General features: G+C 55.9%; 6 protein-coding genes across 6 annotated transcripts; 5 read left to right on the plus strand and 1 right to left on the minus strand.

Moving 5' to 3' along the window:
* Positions 1–3,796: 3,796 nt before the first annotated feature.
* On the plus strand, positions 3,797–5,720 carry BGZ61DRAFT_495197 (diatom spindle kinesin 1; the record flags this gene model as incomplete). The annotated part of the gene is made up of 4 exons (XM_046250843.1): positions 3,797–4,048; positions 4,118–4,382; positions 4,430–5,094; positions 5,157–5,720. The coding sequence occupies 4 exons, from the start codon at positions 3,797–3,799 to the stop codon at positions 5,718–5,720; spliced, it is 1,746 nt and encodes a 581-aa protein (XP_046102939.1).
* A 326-nt stretch (positions 5,721–6,046) lies between these two features.
* BGZ61DRAFT_534078 (Sodium/hydrogen exchanger family-domain-containing protein) lies at positions 6,047–8,872 on the minus strand (the record flags this gene model as incomplete). Its single annotated transcript, XM_046254090.1, has 4 exons — positions 6,047–7,459; positions 7,507–7,572; positions 7,621–7,958; positions 8,005–8,872. 4 exons carry the CDS (start codon positions 8,870–8,872, stop codon positions 6,047–6,049), a joined length of 2,685 nt encoding a protein of 894 aa, XP_046102940.1.
* A 437-nt stretch (positions 8,873–9,309) lies between these two features.
* Positions 9,310–11,283, plus strand: BGZ61DRAFT_548433 (uncharacterized protein). The gene is made up of 3 exons (XM_046255395.1): positions 9,310–9,730; positions 10,242–10,565; positions 10,802–11,283. The coding sequence occupies exons 1-3, from the start codon at positions 9,606–9,608 to the stop codon at positions 11,139–11,141; spliced, it is 789 nt and encodes a 262-aa protein (XP_046102941.1). The 5' UTR covers positions 9,310–9,605; the 3' UTR covers positions 11,142–11,283.
* A 161-nt stretch (positions 11,284–11,444) lies between these two features.
* On the plus strand, positions 11,445–12,831 carry BGZ61DRAFT_495199 (uncharacterized protein; the record flags this gene model as incomplete). The annotated part of the gene is made up of 6 exons (XM_046250844.1): positions 11,445–11,496; positions 11,535–11,643; positions 11,832–11,925; positions 11,976–12,308; positions 12,377–12,692; positions 12,794–12,831. 6 exons carry the CDS (start codon positions 11,445–11,447, stop codon positions 12,829–12,831), a joined length of 942 nt encoding a protein of 313 aa, XP_046102942.1.
* Positions 12,832–14,309: 1,478 nt separating this feature from the next.
* On the plus strand, positions 14,310–15,303 carry BGZ61DRAFT_355631 (HPP family-domain-containing protein; the record flags this gene model as incomplete). The annotated part of the gene is made up of 2 exons (XM_046240722.1): positions 14,310–14,576; positions 14,707–15,303. 2 exons carry the CDS (start codon positions 14,310–14,312, stop codon positions 15,301–15,303), a joined length of 864 nt encoding a protein of 287 aa, XP_046102943.1.
* Positions 15,304–16,049: 746 nt separating this feature from the next.
* BGZ61DRAFT_495201 (concanavalin A-like lectin/glucanase domain-containing protein) lies at positions 16,050–17,274 on the plus strand (the record flags this gene model as incomplete). The annotated part of the gene is made up of 4 exons (XM_046250845.1): positions 16,050–16,161; positions 16,200–16,470; positions 16,518–17,051; positions 17,136–17,274. 4 exons carry the CDS (start codon positions 16,050–16,052, stop codon positions 17,272–17,274), a joined length of 1,056 nt encoding a protein of 351 aa, XP_046102944.1.
* Positions 17,275–18,421: the final 1,147 nt, after the last annotated feature.

Consider the following 18,421-nt stretch of genomic DNA (forward strand, 5'->3'; position numbering starts at 1 on the left):
CCCTCTGATGTAACCGTAACCTTCCTAAAGAGGGTTGGAGCTTGGCGGTCCATTACGCGTCGGCCGCTTCTACGGCGGCAACGCTGAAGGCGTGGACCGATTATTCCCAGCGCTGTGGCATGTCTGCTCCTATATTCCCAATCATGACTGTGAATACAAGCCATGCGTCTTATTTGCGGGGTGCAAGACGGCGTGGAATACCGAGAGGCGAAAGAGGCAAAGGGGCAAGAGAGATAGGCAATCAATGGAATGTCAGCTTGCAACGGAGTTAGTGGGCGGCCAGCCGTCTATCGCAAGTGGTAGGTAGCATTGCCAATTGCCCGCGACATCTCAACGCTTCACCCCGCCGCCATCTCTCCACAGTAGTCCACGCGTCTCGAATGCTGCTCCCTATACGCCCCCAGTGAAATCACAGGCGTGGTCATTCTAAGGTTCGCGACTCATCCCCAGATTCACAATACATCTCTCGTAAAAAGGGTAACCTTGTTTTTTGTTCCCCAGCTTCCCCATTGAGGCTCTCGCCAGTCTGGGGTTTGTGGGGAAGCCCGACGGCAGCCGAAGCAGGAGTGCGGAAAGGAAGCCCACGATGGCGTTCTTCACGTAATGTTGGCGTCCAGGCTGGGTGTTGGTTGGCCGATTGAGCGCTGGGAGTTACAAATTGTCGCCTCACAACTTCAGCCGTCCAGCGTCCCCACAGTCGTCCGTCCCGCAAAGCTAGCGGCTGTCGTTCTATCTGGCGGCAGAAGGTCTCGGGGAACTTTTGGAGCCCCAATGGAGCAAAGATCTGTGCATGTAACCTGCCGCCCCTCCCTTAAGGACCTTTGTCTAGCGCCGGTGCTTGGAGCTCGAGCCTCTAGCAAAGGACCCCCGCCCATTCGGAGGAAAGAATGGAGCTAGGGGTCCTAGTTTGGCAGCCGGGGTCCGGAGCGAGTAGGCCCCGGAGAGCCATGCGACAGAGCGGAGCGGAAGACGGCGGTGTGGGGCGTCAAGAGTTGCACTTGCGGCGCTGTCCGTCTTGGACTTTTGAAGGTTGCTCCATCGACTACGACGACATCGCGACTATTGACTGGATGCTATACGTGGTACTACTATCTCTCTCAGTCACTCTATCAATGTGATACGTACAACGCACACCAATTGGCTAGCACCTCCATCTCAGATACCAACCCCCTTCCAAGCTTGCTTCGGCTTCTGTCGCTTACGCACTTTTGCGGCACGGCGAGCAGAGCCGCAGCCACTGCTAGGATACCAGACGAACTGTTCGTCTTCGTTTGCGCTAGGATACGCATCCGTCTTTGTTAGGCTTGAGTCGAAATAAGCGTCTGAGTGAGATTTACTATACAGCGTAGCTCGGAAGACGGCACCCGTGATGGTCATCACTTTGACTTACAAGGAACCACACGACACTGGCGTTGTCAGCAAATTCCCAAGTAGGTAGGTCCTGGAGTCATTTCCCCTCTCCTCTCTCCTTGGGCCGAATAGAGCCATGGCTCAATAGCGTCCATCGTCACACAACGGTATGCCGCGCGCAAGAGACCCAGACCCTCTCCCAATCCTCTACTCCGTACGTAAATAGTAAAACCCGTCCTCTCGCAAACAGCCGCCTGGCACATCCTCGGAAATTACAACACGGACACAAGGCACGACTAGGCCCCGTCGTATAAACTACCATCTAACATTTCTGCGAGCGCCAACCTTGCCCCTCTGTGCTCCATGCCACCATCCCCCATCAGGTGTTTTGACAAAGTGCCCTCACGCCAACTTGGCTCCCCACTCCAGCCCCCCCTGTCCCGCAAATCGAGATGTCAAACGTCCATTTTGGCTTCCAATCCCGCCGCACTTACAGATACGTTGACTAACACCCAACCGCAAACTTGGGGAGCTCAGACGGTCCCGACAGGTCTTGGGCCCAGGTGGAGTCCTGCTGTCGTTTTGTGAGAGTAATAAGGTTATCTTCAACTGGCTGCTGATTGCACCATCGGCAAGGGCCCACGCCCTCGGGTCCTTTTGTAGATCTGGCGTGGACCGCGTGTGCTCATGGTTACGTGTTTCTGATGTTCATCGATAGCTCTGGCGGCTCATGTTCGAGCTCCAGAAGCGCCTCACCAGCGGCTTCATGAGGGGAGCGCTTGCTCGGAGCCGGCCTTCCGCCCCGGCCTTCGCGTCGCATTATTCCGACGGGGAACAGGTGTCGACGCCGCTTGGCAACAAACACGAACGAGCTGCTACGTTTTGAGCGACCTTTGCCGCCTTGGCGCTGGCCACATTCCCGTTTCAATCATCACCAGACGTGGCTTTCCTGTTTGGATGCACGGCGTCTGCTCAAGAGGTTAGGCTTTGGAACGGAGGCTGCAGGACCGTCACCCTCGCAGCGAAGATCCCTGATACACGGGATTTCAATATTTCACTCCATCTCGCATGCAGTCCCAACTAAAATCCACCGTATTCAGGCAAACAGCCAACCGCATATTCCCTCCCACCCTGTCGCGTCGCGCCGCCAATCCAACCCCACCAAATCGCATCCCCTCTCCCATCAATTCTAATCTCCAGGCAGCCGAATTCCCCCAGCACACCACAAAAACCAGGCAACGACCATTTTCCAACATCATTCTCCCTGGTTTTTTCTTCATCCTGGTACCTAACCAGTTTCCCTGGCGACAGAAATGTTCTCTTGGTTACATCAACAGGGACCTTCATCTGACCGGGCCGAACAGCGCGAGTGCCCGCTAGGCAGATGGATGAGGCCTAACCGAGACGCAACTACCCGACATATCACAACACACGGCCACATCCAGTGTTGAATAGGTCTTCAACCAGCGCCTCATTTGTGGATTTGCTTTGTTCGCGCCTTGGCTGCCAATTGACTCAGAGCATGTTCGCGCTAAATTACCCCTACCAAGGTGTCAGGGATGAGAACAGCGACACGTTCGGGCTTCGCCTGTCTCCCTACGTTTGGCAGTGCCATTCTGTGCGATTCTTGAAACTCAGGCAATCAGGGCGGTGAACGGCCGACGACAGATGGCTGCATAACGAGTTGCACAAGTCACAACGCAGCAGTCTGCCAGCCAACCGATCACCGTGAACGGCCAGGTTGGTTGGTTGGCAATGTTGTGATGAGAACTGATAGACATCCACAAAATCTCACTAAGCCTAGCCAAGCAACTCTTTGGCGTCCGCTAGAGGTTCAGCCAGCGCACAAGAATCGACATATCAGAAAGAGTCATCAAGCGGTGAACAACTCTTGACAGTACAATCCAATACCCAGAGTTGGTCTTTTTGGGGGGGACGAAGATAAGAAGAAGCCTTATTCTTGGGGAGGAATAAATTCTAAGCGTTAGGCTTATTGTTTATTTTCCCAATGGAATTCTACGGTAAGTTCGTCGTCAAAACTGTTCATCAAGATTGGGGCATGTCTGGCGTGGTTGTGAATTGCTTTGTCCGCGCCTCCGCCAGTGCATGCTCATTCAATCAAACCACAAGTGCTTTGGCGCCCGCTAGGGCTGAACAGCCGGGGTACAGCATAAACAAGACACAATTGATAGCAAAGCAGCCACTCGGGGATCTGTTCCGTGTTTTCTTGTTCCAGGCAACAGTGATTTCTGATATTTGATACCAGTGGTGCTTCAGGGGATTGTCAGCAAGATAAAAAAGGGAGCTCTTCGCCCAATCCATCCAGCGTCAACATTGCTTCCCAAACACACGACAACCCATCATCAAAATTCTCACCTGTACTCTCCCTCCCACACCTACCAAGACCCCATCCCTAAACTAAACCCATTCCCGCACCTGTCTCACGATGGACCAGTTCATCGTCGACAATGCCGCCCGGTACAAGTCGCTCGTCACGCGCTTCGAGCCCAAGGCGTCCGGGCCCAAGGCCGAGGTCGCCCCGGCGTCGGACATGCTCGTCACCACCCGGCTCCGGCCTCTTCTTCCCGAAGAGGAAGCGGCCGGCCTCCCCAGCTCCGTGTTCCCGCGGCTCCGTCCGCCGGGCGTGTTGGACGTCCACGAGCTCCGCCAGCCGGTCCGTGGGCTCCCGACCATCAAGGCAAGCATTCATCTCCCCCGTGTCTTCACTGTTATTCGTCCGGCCTGGTTTACTAACTGGCTTAATTAGTCCTACGACTATGAAGTCGACCGCATCTTCAACACCGACTCCACGACAGAGCAAATCTACGCGGATGTCGTCAAGCCTCTTGTCCCCTGGGCATACGACGGCGGCATCGGCACGCTCTTCGCCTACGGGCAGACGGGCTCGGGCAAGACGTACACTGTCAGCCACCTGGAGCGGCTCGTCGCTGAGGAGCTCTTCAGCGGGAAGCTCAACGGCGAGCGTGAGATCAACATGAGCATTGTGGAGTTATTTGGCAACACCGCACTTGGTCAGTATCCCTGAGATCAACTCCAAATCCGTCAACTAACAAACCAGACCTCCTCAACGAGCGTGCTCCCGTATCGGTGATGCAAGACGCCTTCGGCGCCACGCAGCTCAACGGCGCCGTGGAGCACCGCATCCACTCGGCGGCCGAGATGCTCAGCTTCATCGAGACGGCGGCCTCGTTCCGCCGCACCGAAGCCACCGACAAGAGCAACTCGTCGTCGCGCTCGCACGCCATCTGCCGCATCCGCTTCAAGAACGCGGCGCGCCCGTCGGCCGAGGACGGCATGCTGTACATGATCGACCTGGCGGGCTCCGAGGCGGCGCGCGACACGGCGGCGCACAGCAGCGCGCGCATCAAGGAGACGCGCGAGATCAACACCAGCCTGTCGGTGCTCAAGGACTGCATCCGCGGCAAGGCCGAGGCCAACGCCGCCGTCGCCGCCGGCCAGCGCAAGCCGCATGTCCCGTGGCGCCAGAGCTCGCTGACCAAGATCCTCAAGCACGTCCTGGACCCGGCGGCGCATCGCCCGTGCAAGACGGTCGTCATTGCGTGCGTGAACCCGTCGCTGGCGGATGTTGGGCCCAGCCGGAACACGCTGCGGTATGCTGAGACGTTGCGTGTCCTGCTTCCCCGGAAGCCGCCCGTCATTGACGATCCCAAGGCGCCGGTGACGTGGACGAACAAGAAGCTGCAGGAATGGATCCAGGAGAATGTAAGATCCCTCACATCCCAAACACCCATTCTAGATGACAGCAATACTAACCACTTGTACAGTCCGGCAAGCCCCCCATCGATCCCACCATCCTCGCACCCACCGAGTCGGGAACCCAACTCCTCCACCTACCCATCCCCGACTTCGAGGCCCGGTGCCTCGACACCCACGGCGTCAGTATTGAGCAGGCCAAAGCCTTCCGCGAAAAGCTCTGGCACATGCACATCGACTCCGAGTCCCACACGCCATTCAAGAAGGCGAGCGACAAGCCAAACAGCCAAGAGCCCGACCCCCGAGTCCGCTGGCGCCCGTGGAAGCAGCGCATCCGCCCGGGAATGTTCGTCAGCTGGGATCCTCCGTACGATCATCCCCAGGGTCGACCTGGCAAAAACTTCGTCGTGGTTCTGGCCCCTGTTCCTGGAGCCGACGTCCAGTACGATATGGAAATCGATCCTCCGGCGACACTCGCCAGCCGCTGGCTCTGCGCCGATGTCATACTCAACAGCGCCTCCAAGGGGTACGAGGTGCAGATGTGGCGACATGTCCAAATCGACGTTGACCAGATGGACGCCGAGGTCATCTTTGACTACGACGTCGCTTCGAGACTTTACTACCTCGTCATTTAGAATCTGTTGTTAGATTGGTTCATGTCATAACAGCCAGCGCGTTGGTTCCTTGAGTAAGAGAAATTGCGAGAGAAAATGGTACGAAAAAGTTGCATTCATAGCTCGTGAGCCTTCTCGACCGAGTGGTCGAGATTTGGTCGTAAACGATAGAGTATTCTAATACCCCTAATCAATAACATGTCCCATCACAATCTTCCCTATGCCAATGATCGTGAGCATAACCATTCTCCCCATCCCACGTTGGTGTATCCAACTAGTAAAGCCAATACAAAAGACGCCATTCGCGTTCTTATATACCGCATAAAATGTACCATTCCAGGGTATCATCACTTCGATCCCCCGTCGTTAATAACCAACAGGCCCGCGTTGATGCCAGCGCGAGCAATCTGGTCACCCAAAACACCAACCGTTCGCTGGAACTCCCGCTCTAGTCCAAAGTCGGCGTGGAGCAAGGTCTCAAAGCAGGCGTGGTTTCGTCCGGTAACGATCAAGTCACCAACATTCAGGCGAGACTTGCCCACCGTCTCGCGCGCCACTTCAACGGCCCGCGCGGGAAGATTGCGAATCGAGTCAACGGCAACTTCGGTAAACGTCACACGACCCTCTAGCGTCTTGGAAGCGTTCTTCTTGGCCGTGTTCAACAGATCAAGATCAGTGGCAGAGAGCTCGCCGGCGACATTCTTGACCAGGCCGTTGCTAGTAGAAGGATCGCTGTCCGGAGAGGCGTGAGCTTCTACATCATCATCGCCAAAGTTAAAGTGGGCGACGGTGATGGAAACGTGAGGGTTGTGGGCCAGCTGCAGAACAAAGAGAAGAGCCATTCGGTCGTCTTTGCCACCGATAAACGGAACAAAGATTCGCTGGTCGTGATCCACAGGTGTACGCAGGACGGGTCCATCATGGGTGCTGTGCACGGAGAGTCCAGTAAACGGGCTTCGAGAAAGAGTTGGTCGCTTAGACCCGCTCGTATCCTCGATGCCTCGGTTGATGTAAATTCCGGTGGTACAAGTGGCGCGGTCAATAGCACCCTGGACGTAATCGATGTAAGACTTGCTGAAGAACCGGTCGTTTGGTGAGCTGGCCTCAAACGGAACTGACGAGTTATCCTCGGAAAGGCTACCATGGGAGCTCCAGGGAATGAGCATAAAGTCGGATTTGGCCTCCTCGGCACGCTTGGAGATAGTCTCCGCATATGCTGCCGTGGGAATAATCGAGACTTGACCTGCCACAGCAACGCCATTGAGTCGGGAGAAAGTCTGGAAAGCTGAAAAAACGGCATCGCGATTAGCGAATTCGTCCAGTTCCGCAGACTGCATGACCGAAGAGGTACGGTCTGTGAGCTCCACCAGGCGAACACCGTGGACTTCGAGCGGGCGAGCGGTAGGGGGTCGGCTGGGCTCCATGGAAATCACGCTGGGAGGAGCGGTTGCGGTTGCGGCCGCTCCATCCTCTTCCTTGTCCTTTGCAGGAGGGTTTGTTTCCGAGGCCTTCTTGGCGTCTCCAAGAAGGGCGACGAGGTTGAAGAGTCCGGAGAGAGCGTCGAGACGGAGGTGCAGGGTCAAGCGGCGGGTCTGGGCCTTGTCTAGGGCCTCCTCCATCCGGTGCTCGGAGGCCTGGGCCTCGGTAACAAGCGGGTTGCCCTCCCAGTCAATCTCGCCACGGCGCCACTTGTCAACCTTCTCACGATACCACACAGGATAGAGGTACCGCGTCAGAGGCGTGGTTGTGACGGTGGTGACCTAGAATATTATTAGCAGGAGGAATTCGGTACAAGGGTGAGACATACCAGTGCCATGACGACGAAAATGGTAAAGGTGCGCTGCGAGAGAATGCCAGCCTGCAGGCCAATGTTCTACCAAAGTCAGTGTCTCAGTCAGATCTGCGGAAACGTGGGACTCACCAAGACAATAAGTTCGACGAGACCCTTGCAACTCATAAGAGCACCAATGGTGAAGCTCTCGCGCCAGAGGCAATTGCACAATCGAGCGGCGAGGGAGCCGCCGATAATCTTGCCGAAAAAGGCGCAGGCAATAACGGCAACCACATAGCCCCAGGTCTTGCCATCATTGAGCAAGCCAAGGTTGGTGTTCAGACCTGAGAGTGCAAAGTAGAGAGGCAGCAGGAGCACCGTGACCAAATCTTCAATCTTCTCAGTGAGCTTGATAGCGAAACCTCCATCGTGAGGGCAGATGAGGCCGACTAGGAAAGCGCCAAAAATAGCATGGACGCCAATGGCGGCTATGCTCATTAGCCAGTGGCATGACTTGATGGCGAAAGAACTTACCAGTGAACCAGGAGGAGATCAGCACCAAAAGTAGGGTTAAACCCGTCATGGTCTGAGAGGGCCCGTTCTGGATGCTGTTGTTGCGGCGCAGAATCCAGATGAAGGCGGGTCGGACAGCGAATACGAGGAAAAGCACCCACGCAACAGCGGTCAAGAATACGTAGAGAGCTGTCAGACCAGATGCGTTGTTAACCAGAGCAACGCTCAGGGCCAAGAGAACCCATCCAGTAACGTCGTTGCCAATTCCAGCCGCGAGAACCGTCACACCGACGGCAGTACCAAGCAGTTGCAGCTCAGACAGAATACGGCACAGAACGGGAAAGGCAGTGATGGCCAGAGCGGTACCAATGAAGAGCGCATAGGTACCAAACGACATGTCCTCCAGGGTGCTCTCGGCGCGGAACTCGTGATAGAGGCCCCAGGCGACAGCGACACCGAGACCGAAGGGGATAATCATGCTGGCGAGGCCCACACTAAGGGCAACGCGCCAGTTGCTGCGGAACATGCGAGTATCAACTTCGAGGCCGACGAGGAACAGGAAAAGGAGCAAGCCGAGGTTTGCAACGTTGGAGAGGACGGGCATCGAGGCGGTGGGGAAGATGTTCTCCTGGAAGCCGGGGATGCGCATCATGACCGAGGGGCCCAGGACGATGCCGCCGATGACCTCTGCGATGACACGGGGCTGGCCGAACCGCGAGAGCGGGTAGTGCAGGAGGCGGCAGAAGATGATGATGATGCATGCCTGCACGATGAAGAGGGCAATGGGATCTTTGGGGTTGTAGTGGATGGGATTGAGGCCCTCGAGAATGCCGCCTTGAGGCCTCGCGCCCGTGGCGGCGGCGGCGGCGGCCGTTGTCGTTGCAGACATGGCGGCGCGCAACGTCGACGTCGATGGAGCGAGTGGGGGAAAGAAATAAAAGAAAGTCTCCGGCCAGATACACGGCGCAAGGGAGACACGATGCGAATTGATCGCAACAAATTTTAAAGGGACGGCAGTTGCAAAGTCAAGAGTCGGAGGGAACCAGATGGCGGGCTCTTGGTCGGTTTTAAAGTTGGTCGTGACAAACGCTCAGGACGAGCTAAGAAACAAGCGGGGGAACGAACTTGCCGGGATGGCAGCCCAATAATGGCCGTCAGCCGGGCTGTTACACTGGGCCCAGCGATTGATGATCAAGGGGTCTTGGCTGGCTCGCTTCTGGCGGGTGGTTGGCTTCATGAGATAAGAGCACAACAGTCGGTGGGGAGGAGGAGGAGGAGGAGGAGGAGGCGGATCTTGGGCCGAGCGTGGCCGCATACAACCCGGCATGCCAACGGACCCTGGATGGATTGGATGGATGTACATGTGCATGCGGGTAGGGGTATGGGTATGGGCATGGTGATGGTGGCGGCTGAGGCCACCCAACCGGAGAGGAGAGACAAAGACATGCTTCGGTCTGGGGAACCAAATTGTGGAGGGCATCTAGACCGACCGGACTGAACCACCTCCAGTCGCGAACCCCGGAGAGAAACAAAAAGGGCGGCCACGGGATCACTTGGATCAGATTCGAGGCGCTTTGAGCACAAGGAGCCCAGGGAGCTCAGGCAGCACATGGCACGCCATAATGTGCGATGACGCATCCGGAGGTGGAGGGAGGCTGGACTCGATTTGTGGGGGAGGGAGCTGTTTTGTGGTGGTTGTCATGGATGAGGGTTGTCAGCCCCCGCAGTCTCTCAGTCGCAACCGGCGGTAGTCATTATTATTCACGGCGCATTGATGAAGGCGTCGCGGGCTGGGCTTGGCTGAGGGACCAACAACGGACACCAACGAGGGCGGTGACGGATAGAGGAGGCGTCTTGGCTCCAGCATGGCGCGGGATGAGGCGAGGCTAGCAAACCGTTGATCATCAGCGAGAGGAGACAGGCAGCCGCAAGAGGGAGGGAGTAACTTAGCAACCTTGCTGGCCAGACCGGGCGAAAATGCCAGGGTTAAGCTATGGCCCATGCACTCAAACAGGGAGTCCATCATGGAACGAAACATGTTCGCTAGTCATTTACTCGTGATAATTGGTCGTGGCCCGTCTTTCAATGTCTGAAAAACTCCACCTCCTGCACCTCGGACATCGGACATCGAGGCTGGTGGAGCGAGTGACCGCTGAACAGCCTCACCCATGTGAGTGCTTTGTGCATGCACCCAAGGGCGCCAAGGCCAAGTGCCAAGCTACGACGACACCATGACTGCAGAACGCCATGTGACCAAGCCGCTGCCACCATGGTGATCCTGCTCCCCAAGCGCCGTTGATTCGCACATACTTTCCGTCGTCTCAGTTGGAGAAGAGCCCACGTTCACGCTCACCGACCACGCGCCACCCCTCCTCTCATCAATTCGCCCAGGGTGTTTGCCGTGGGCTGGGCTGCATATCCTTGCACAGGAGGCGGCCCAACACAGTCGACAGACCGCAGCCTGGGCTTGATCGGCTGACTGCACCGCTGCTGGATTGTGCGGGGAGACGAGAGGTCTGGTCGGGTCTAGTGCGCCGTGATTCTTCTGTCGTGTATGGAGTACGAAGTACGAAGCAGACACAGTAAATTGAGCCAGAGATTGAGCCAAAGATTAAACTCGCCGCGAGATAACAGTGTGGTACCGTACGCTGCCAGTTGCCAGTAGACAACAAGGCTTCGGCAACGCCCGGCACCTTCATGCCAAAATAAAGCATCCATCATCGATTCCTCCTCGTCAATTCCATGTTGCATCCATCCATCCTCCCGCCGTCTAAGCTCTGATCTCTAGTCTCCGAGCCTCTGAGCCTCCACTGACTAGCGGGGAGTCCAGCTGCCCAACTCCCCGAGCCCAGGCGTGTGGTGCCCGCCCACAAGCACCTCCCACAGCGGCTCTCGCTCAGTGGCGTGTTAGCGGCTGTTCCCAACGGAACTATCCCCCTGCTGTCGTGGTGGATGCAGCCTCCAGACCACGACACGAACCACCGCAGCAACTAGCATTCCGAGTGACTCGAAATGTTGACGCGATACGACACAAAAACCACCAGCCTGGGACGAGGCCAGGATCCCAACCGGACATGATCGCCGTCAGCCGAGACGAGACTGACTTTGGCCAAGGTTCTAGGGTGGTTGCACGAGGGGTTGGCCTATTTAACGAATGACAGAGATAATCTCTTGTGTTGCAAAAACAACTGTGCTTCTCGCCTATCATGTGAGGCAATCCGACCTTCTTAAATCAAGCTGTACTCTTAAAAAACCTGAGGAATGGTTTGTGTGTCACTCTGGGTGGAACATGGTTCTTGGACTTGGGGTACGACTGGAGCAGACGCGGAGCAAGCAAGAGCCAAATTACCTAGTCAGGAAATGAAGCTCGATGAGCTTTAGTGATTCAATTATTCTACAAGTCTATATATTCCCTCTACGACTATAGACTCAAGACAATACCCTTCCGACTATTCCCCAAAATGCCACACACCGACCACCATGCCCTCGTCTTCGGCGCCACCGGCCTCGCTGGTCTGTCGTTACCCCAATCCTGGCCGCCTACCCTGCAGCCTCTACATTCTATTCGCCCGCGTCACAGCCACCAGCAACCAACCGCCTGGTCGACGGCCCCGACACCTACTGGCCCGATGGGGAACCATCAGACCTCCGCATCGTGTGGTAGACCTGCGCAACGACAGCTTGACGGACCAATTGCGCGCCAGGGTCGACGGCATTGGGCGTGTCACGCACGTCTTTTACTTTGGTTGGTTACCGGTGGCGTGTCTCCCAGCGTCGTGGGCTGGATGCTGACCGGACGCACGGCTTGGACTGTCTTTTCGCAGTGCAACCATCTCTTTGTGCGAGAGTGAGCTGAACTGTGACACGATGCAGAGGGTCGTTGGTGCTGTCAAGAAACTGGCTCCCCGCCTCAAATCCATTGTGTGCTCAGGTGGAACAAGAGTTGGTAGCGCATTCTGACCGATCACCAGATGTCACCAAGTCTTGTCGAGGGATACGGCATCAACGTGCCCAACGGGACCTTGACAGCACCACTTAAAGAGTCCATGGCCGACAACCTCCCCGCCGACTATGCCAAGACGGTAGCTTCCCCATGGTTCCGGCAATTCCTCACCGAAGCCTCCACCGGCCGCGGCTTGATCCGAGGTGTGTCTCGACGCCGTCGTGGCTTCAGCCCCATCGGGTCCGACTTCTCGCTCGCCCTGCACTTGGTGCATTGCCTCTCGCTGTACGCCCGCAACCACGGCGTCGGGGAGTTCTCTCCAGCCATGCTCGAAGTGCCCTTCCCTGGGAACGAGCAGGCGTACAATGCGCTCTTTATGCCCGTGTCGTCCCGCATGCTCGGAAGATCGCGATTCATGCTGCTGTGAACCCAGACATTTGCGGGCGCAAGATGATCAACATGGTTGACTGCACACAGCCCACGACGTTTGACCAACTCTGGCCCGCTGTTGCCTCTTGGTTGAGCCTCGTAGGCGTCGGCCCCTCCGCAGACAACACTGGGAAATCTCCGGGCGACTATATCGAGGAGCACAAGCACGTATTCGGAGAAAAGGGTCGACCGAAGGCGCTCTCGGCCGGAGTTGGTGCCGGCCACAAGCAGCTCGAAAGCGGGGGTTGGCAGCTGAAATTCGACCGGCTCCGGGCCGTGGGGTTCACGGAGGAACGGTCGCCGGAGGAGGGATGGCTGGAGGCATTCGACAAGTTTCGTGCTAGGCATCATCTTTTGACATTGACCGCACTGATGGTAAACTCGGAAGGACAGCCCTTAATGCGACATTGGTGCACCGTCTGCTACATACGACCATAGCTCTTAGAGAATACGGGATCCCGTCCGCTCTCCCCTAGTCAAACTGAGAAGCGGTGGATTAGTACTCGGGTCGGTGACGACCGGGGAATCCCCACTGTTGTATGTTTCTTTTTGTTTCTTGTTCTTTTTGTCTTTGTTTGCCCTTTGGTTGCGTTGCTCGACATCTTTTGCTGATGCTGGATAATTCAGCCCTGCGGATCATCATGTAACCTACGATGTGACCCCAGACACGCATTGTAAACGTCATAATTCTCCATTATGTTTAGTCTGCTTTCAGGTTAGTTTCCATCTCAAATAAGGCAATTGAGAGGTGGAGAAGGCATTATGAATCAACTGTTGAAGGATTCAGCGAAATTTCAGCGAAGAATCAGCGAAGCTACCATGTCGCGTTGGCTCTTGGTGTGAGTCAATCCTGGAATGTCGTCATTCCGGGTGCGAACCAACACGACACGGCAAAGTATCCGGGGTCAAAGCCACCGAGTTGGCCATTTGTAATGCGTGTGTGCCGACAATCCGACAAAATTTATTTTCTTTTCTTTCCAACGCCGTCTCCAATTAATAATGAAGTATCACAGGATCCAGCTTGAGCTTGCCGAGCGAAAGCCGACGTTCCGCCTCCCCCGCGATGCCGGCTTCCCGAACGCCCAGGGCATAGCGTCATTGGCACAGGGCATTCTGCCGTTCCCTTCCAGCGGTCTCCAGCGGTCTCCAGCGCCGATCAGTGGGCGCTCCAGCGCAGAAGTTCCCCGTTCCAGCGGGCCAGTTTCAGTCAGCACTCGCCCAACTCGCCCTAGCTCGGCGGGGCCCCACTGTTACCCGCGCAGGCTGGGTCGCACCGCAGCTCTTCACAGGCACGCTGCGAGTTTCAATTACGAAATCGCACGCGCGAGATGCCAATGGCAGAACAAGGAACCCGGCGGTGCGGGTGTCGCCTGGCTTTCTGTACTGAACTAGTTTTGACAATCTCCGCGGCATCGTCTTGTGCTGCTGTGGTTAAAAGGTCCATGTTTTCCCCCTCTTGACGCGTTCCGCGGTGTCCTCTAGATGTGGTGTTGTTGGACCTGGACCTTTCTAATTATATCCACATTCCTCATCGCACCGTGGATTTCGCCCGTTTTGGCAATTGGTATGAGGACATTGCCCTTCTTCTCTTCTCCTCCCTGACGGGTTCCGCGGTTCCCTCTAACCCTAAACATTGGTTGTGGTTGGGACCTGGCGTCTAATTATACCCCTTCCTCCATCGCATCGTGGACCTCGGCGTCTCGTCGCCCTAGCACCCCAGACGAGACTAGACAGCCACTTCCACTAAAATCGACGTCACTATTCCCCGGTGGCTTACTATTGGATCGGGTTTAGGGAAATAAAAAAAACACCATCAAAGAGTATATTGGCAGAGACGGCATACCAAGAGCCTTAAGGATATACGTCGACCCATCCAACCAACCACCATCGTCAACCTCAAAGTAACCCTACCTCCCTCCGCCTATCCGGCTTCCGGAAACTCATATCGCCGCAAATGTCACGCTGGGATCCAACGACATGGAGGTTCGACATTGACCGTCTCCTCAACCGCTTCGTCCCGCCGCCGCCCTGGCAGCACATCCCCTACCCGGTCGCCTACTTCTTCGGCCACCGCAAGCAAAAGCCTCGTGATATTGGCAATGTCGTGCCCATATTCTGGGCTTTTATCGGTGTCTTTTGCGCCGTCAGTGTCATCGAGGTCGTCTCGGAGCGCATCCCCGAGTTTAAGCATCGAGGAGCACCCGTCATCGTGGGCAGTTTTGTAAGTGGTCCTCCCTCCACATCATGGGGCCCCGGCTTCGTATTCTGCATTTGGAACATCCATACATAATCTGCAGAGACACCGGCATGCCCTGTATAGATGGACCCGGTTGCTAATTATATCTGGCTAGGGTGCCGGTGCCGTGTTGGAGTTCTACGCCATAGAATCGCCCCTCGCGCAGCCGCGTAACTTCTTCATTGGCCAGATCCTAGCGGCGGTATTGGGCATGGGCATCTGCAAGCTCTTCCAGCTAAGCGCGTACTTCGCCTCGATCCGCTGGGTCGGCGGCGCCGTGTCATGCGCCACGGTGACGGCCGTCATGGCCTTGACCAAGACGGTGCACCCGCCGGCCGGGGCCACGGCGCTGCTGGCCGTGGTGGACGACCAGATCCTCCGCCTGGGCTGGTTCTTCGTGCCCGTCGTCATGCTCAACTGCGGCATCATGTTCGCCGTCGCCCTGCTCATCAACAACATCCAGCGCACGTTCCCTTCGTATTGGTGGACCCCCGAGGATCTACGGCGGCAGCGGCAGCCCGAGGCCGGCGCCATGTCTGACGAGGAGAGCAAGGGGGGTGTTGTCGAGGAGATGAGGACGGAAGATGGCAGCGAGCAGGAGCACGAGGACTCCGAGGTCATTATCCGTCCGGGGCGGCTCGTGTTACCCAGGCATATCTATTTGACCCCTGAGGAGGTTCAATTGCTGGAGGAGATAGGCAATAGGCTATAGAGCGGCCCGTGGCGACGGAATAATGGACGAAGCGTATGAAACAGGCGCGCCTGGAACTAATCAATGGGAAACCACATTCATCTCAACTCCATGCGCAATGCTGCCTTTATCGTATCGCCCTGCACCGTCCCTGGATCTGCACCTCGCCACCCGTAGACCAGTGTCACAGCTAGTTAGCCCAGGAACAGCCGATGCGATGCCACGGGCTGGCGATTAGCGCGCGGATGGCTGCATCGCCAAGACGCAGGCGCAGTCGCAGACGCAACAACACCACGCCGCCCACGAACAAAGAGGGTCAATTGATGTCAAAGAGGCCTCTTTTTTCCCTTCTATTTTTTTTATCCCCCTCATAGTTCCCTGAACACGCGTACTTGCCCCTCGCGGTCCTCCTATGTCTAAGCGGCGTCAATCAAAGCTGCCCCCTGAGGTCCCACATCACGAGTTACGCGTCGCCTCCTAGTTCCGATGCACAGATTCCCCACAAATGGCTTCATCCGCAGCACCGGGTTACGCAGCCCATGGAGCCCACTGTCCGCGTATGCTCCTGTCGTCGCCTCTGAGACGGCCACACTGTCGCGGCCCAGCCTTTGCCGGTGATGGTCAAAATGAACGGGCTAGTCCGTCTCAAATGGCTTCTTTTCCCTGTCTTCACCTCACCTCCACCTTCACTCAAATACTTGTTCATCGCTCTGTCTTTTACGCTCTGCTCTATATCCGTCTTTTGTAACATTTCACTCGCTTGAAATATGTTGAAACAGTATTCCCTCGCTCTCGTAGCGGCCTTGTTGACCGGGGCTGCTGCTCAGACCTACAGCGACTGCAACCCTACCAACGAGAGTAGGTCGACTTGTTCCTGTTGTATACTCTGGGGCATCCAATTGACTTGATATGTTTAGCCGACTGTGCCGATGACACTGCTCTCTCTTCTACTTACTCCTACGACTTTACCAGCGGCGAAGATAGCGACAACTGGTCGTCTACTGCCTCCACCGACGTCGACTACACCTCCAGCGGCGCCGAGTTCATCATCACCGAACAGGGCGATGCCCCGACTCTCCAGTCGGAATGGTACATCTTTTTCGGCCGTGTCGAAGTGCACATGAAGGCCGCCTCTGGAACCGGCATTGTCTCTTCCGTTGTCCTCCTCTCCGATGATCTAGACGAGCTGTAAGTCCTCCATCTCAAACCGCCTGTTCTCCACTAACACATGGAAGTGATTGGGAATTCCTCGGCGGTGATGCCAACGAGGTCCAGACCATCTACTTCGGCCAGGGTAACAGCACATCGACCGACCGCGAAGTCGACGTCGCCGTGGACGACGCCCAGAGCACCAGCCACAACTACACTCTTTACTGGACCGAGGAGTCGTGTGTCTGGTACCTCGATGGCACCGCAATGCGCACCCTGAACTACGCCGACGCCGACAACGGCAACCAGTATCCCCAGACTCCCATGCGCGTCAAGCTTGGTATTTGGGCCGGTGGCGACAGCGACAACTCCGAGGGCACTATTACTTGGGCTGGCGGCGAGACCGACTACGATGACGGTCCTTTCACCATGACTGTCGAGAGCATCAAGGTCACCAACTTCAACCCCGGCTCTAGCTACACCTACACGGACCAGACCGGCGACATGGACAGCATCCAGGTTAACGACAGTGACTCCTCGTCTACCAGCTCCTCCAAGACTTCAACCAAGACCACAACCAAGGCTCCAACCAAGACTTCCGCTTCCACCGCCTCGGCCACGTACGTCTCTGCCGTCTCTTCCACCGACTCCTCCACCGACTCCTCCGGAGCCACCGAGACCCCTGGATCTACTGACTCGGCCAGCAACAGCTCCGGCACAACTCCCACCTCCTCCAGCATCGCCGTTGTCACCTCTACCACCTCCGGCCTCGGCTTGATCATCGCCCCCAGCGCCTGGATGGTTGTTGGTGCCGTTGCCGTCGCCGTCCTTGGACACTTTTAAATCATTTAAACCTTTATAAAATGGGAGCGTTGTGTGTAGCGATTGAAATGACCCTAGATAGATACCCGATTCTATAGATACGTATGGAATGAGACATAGTCAAGCCAACCTCTCCGGGGATTATTGAGGTCGGACGCGTAATCTCCCAGCTCAGTGCCATGGCCCTCCAAACGTTTACCTGCTCCTTTGCAAGCGAATGACAACCTAACGTTGACGCCACTCTTTCTCCCGCTGCCTAGCCTTTGATACTTTGAACTTCCCTCCTCCATCTTGAAAATCCTTCCAAATTGTTCCCAAAGGATCAAACCCGCCTTGTTGATATTGTTGCTGGGGAGCTGTGGGGCTGGTGACGCACCTTTGAGAGAGCCGGATCCACCAACATCCCGATGGTGATAATCCCTGCGGCGATTATTGCAGGGATGGCTTCGATTCGTCGTCGCTATCTTGGACAATGTTTCAGATTGGCGTTACGGATCACCTTTGTTGGCTCGTAATCATCGGCTTCGTAAGTCTCTTGACTATCTTAGAGACCAGACAAGCATGGGGCTGTTGTCATTTGGAGGCCTAAAAGCTGCAGGTTGCGCGGCCTAGAAAATGAGTCCATTCATTCTGCAGTCATCGCCATGAAGAGGCAAGCACAGAGCGTTTGAAGCACGTACAAAGGGTTGTTGACTTGTTTGAAGTAATTAGATCAGTCAAAGAACATGCGTTGTTTGCAAAGCCCCGTGGAGAAATAATTGTTCGCTATAGCTAGGCGTCGCTAAACTAGTAGAAATTCAGCAGTATCGTTGAAGTAAATGCAGCCCGGGGTTATCTTCATCGAAACAGTAATCAGCTCTTATTTGCAAAGAAATCCCGTTCAGCTTGGGAATATCTCTGACGAAACGAACCATGTTCGTCGTCCATATCGCATCAGGCACATGGTCGTCCTTTCACCTGCTCAAGCAAATTAAATATGACATGTAATAATCCGTAACTAGTTACAAGCAGTATCCTCTTTGTTGGTAACTTGCTGCGTTAGTCAACTTGATGTTTGGCATCTGTCCAGGCTGGTGTCTACCTAGCCCTCAAACAAAGCACCTAACCAGGCAAAGAAGTAGTCGGAAGAAAACAGGTGTCTGCCTCGTTTCAATCCATTCAACCCAGC

The sequence above is a fragment of the Ilyonectria robusta genome (genome assembly GCF_021365365.1).
Source record: "Ilyonectria robusta strain PMI_751 chromosome Unknown BGZ61scaffold_13, whole genome shotgun sequence".
NCBI lineage: Eukaryota > Fungi > Ascomycota > Sordariomycetes > Hypocreales > Nectriaceae > Ilyonectria > Ilyonectria robusta.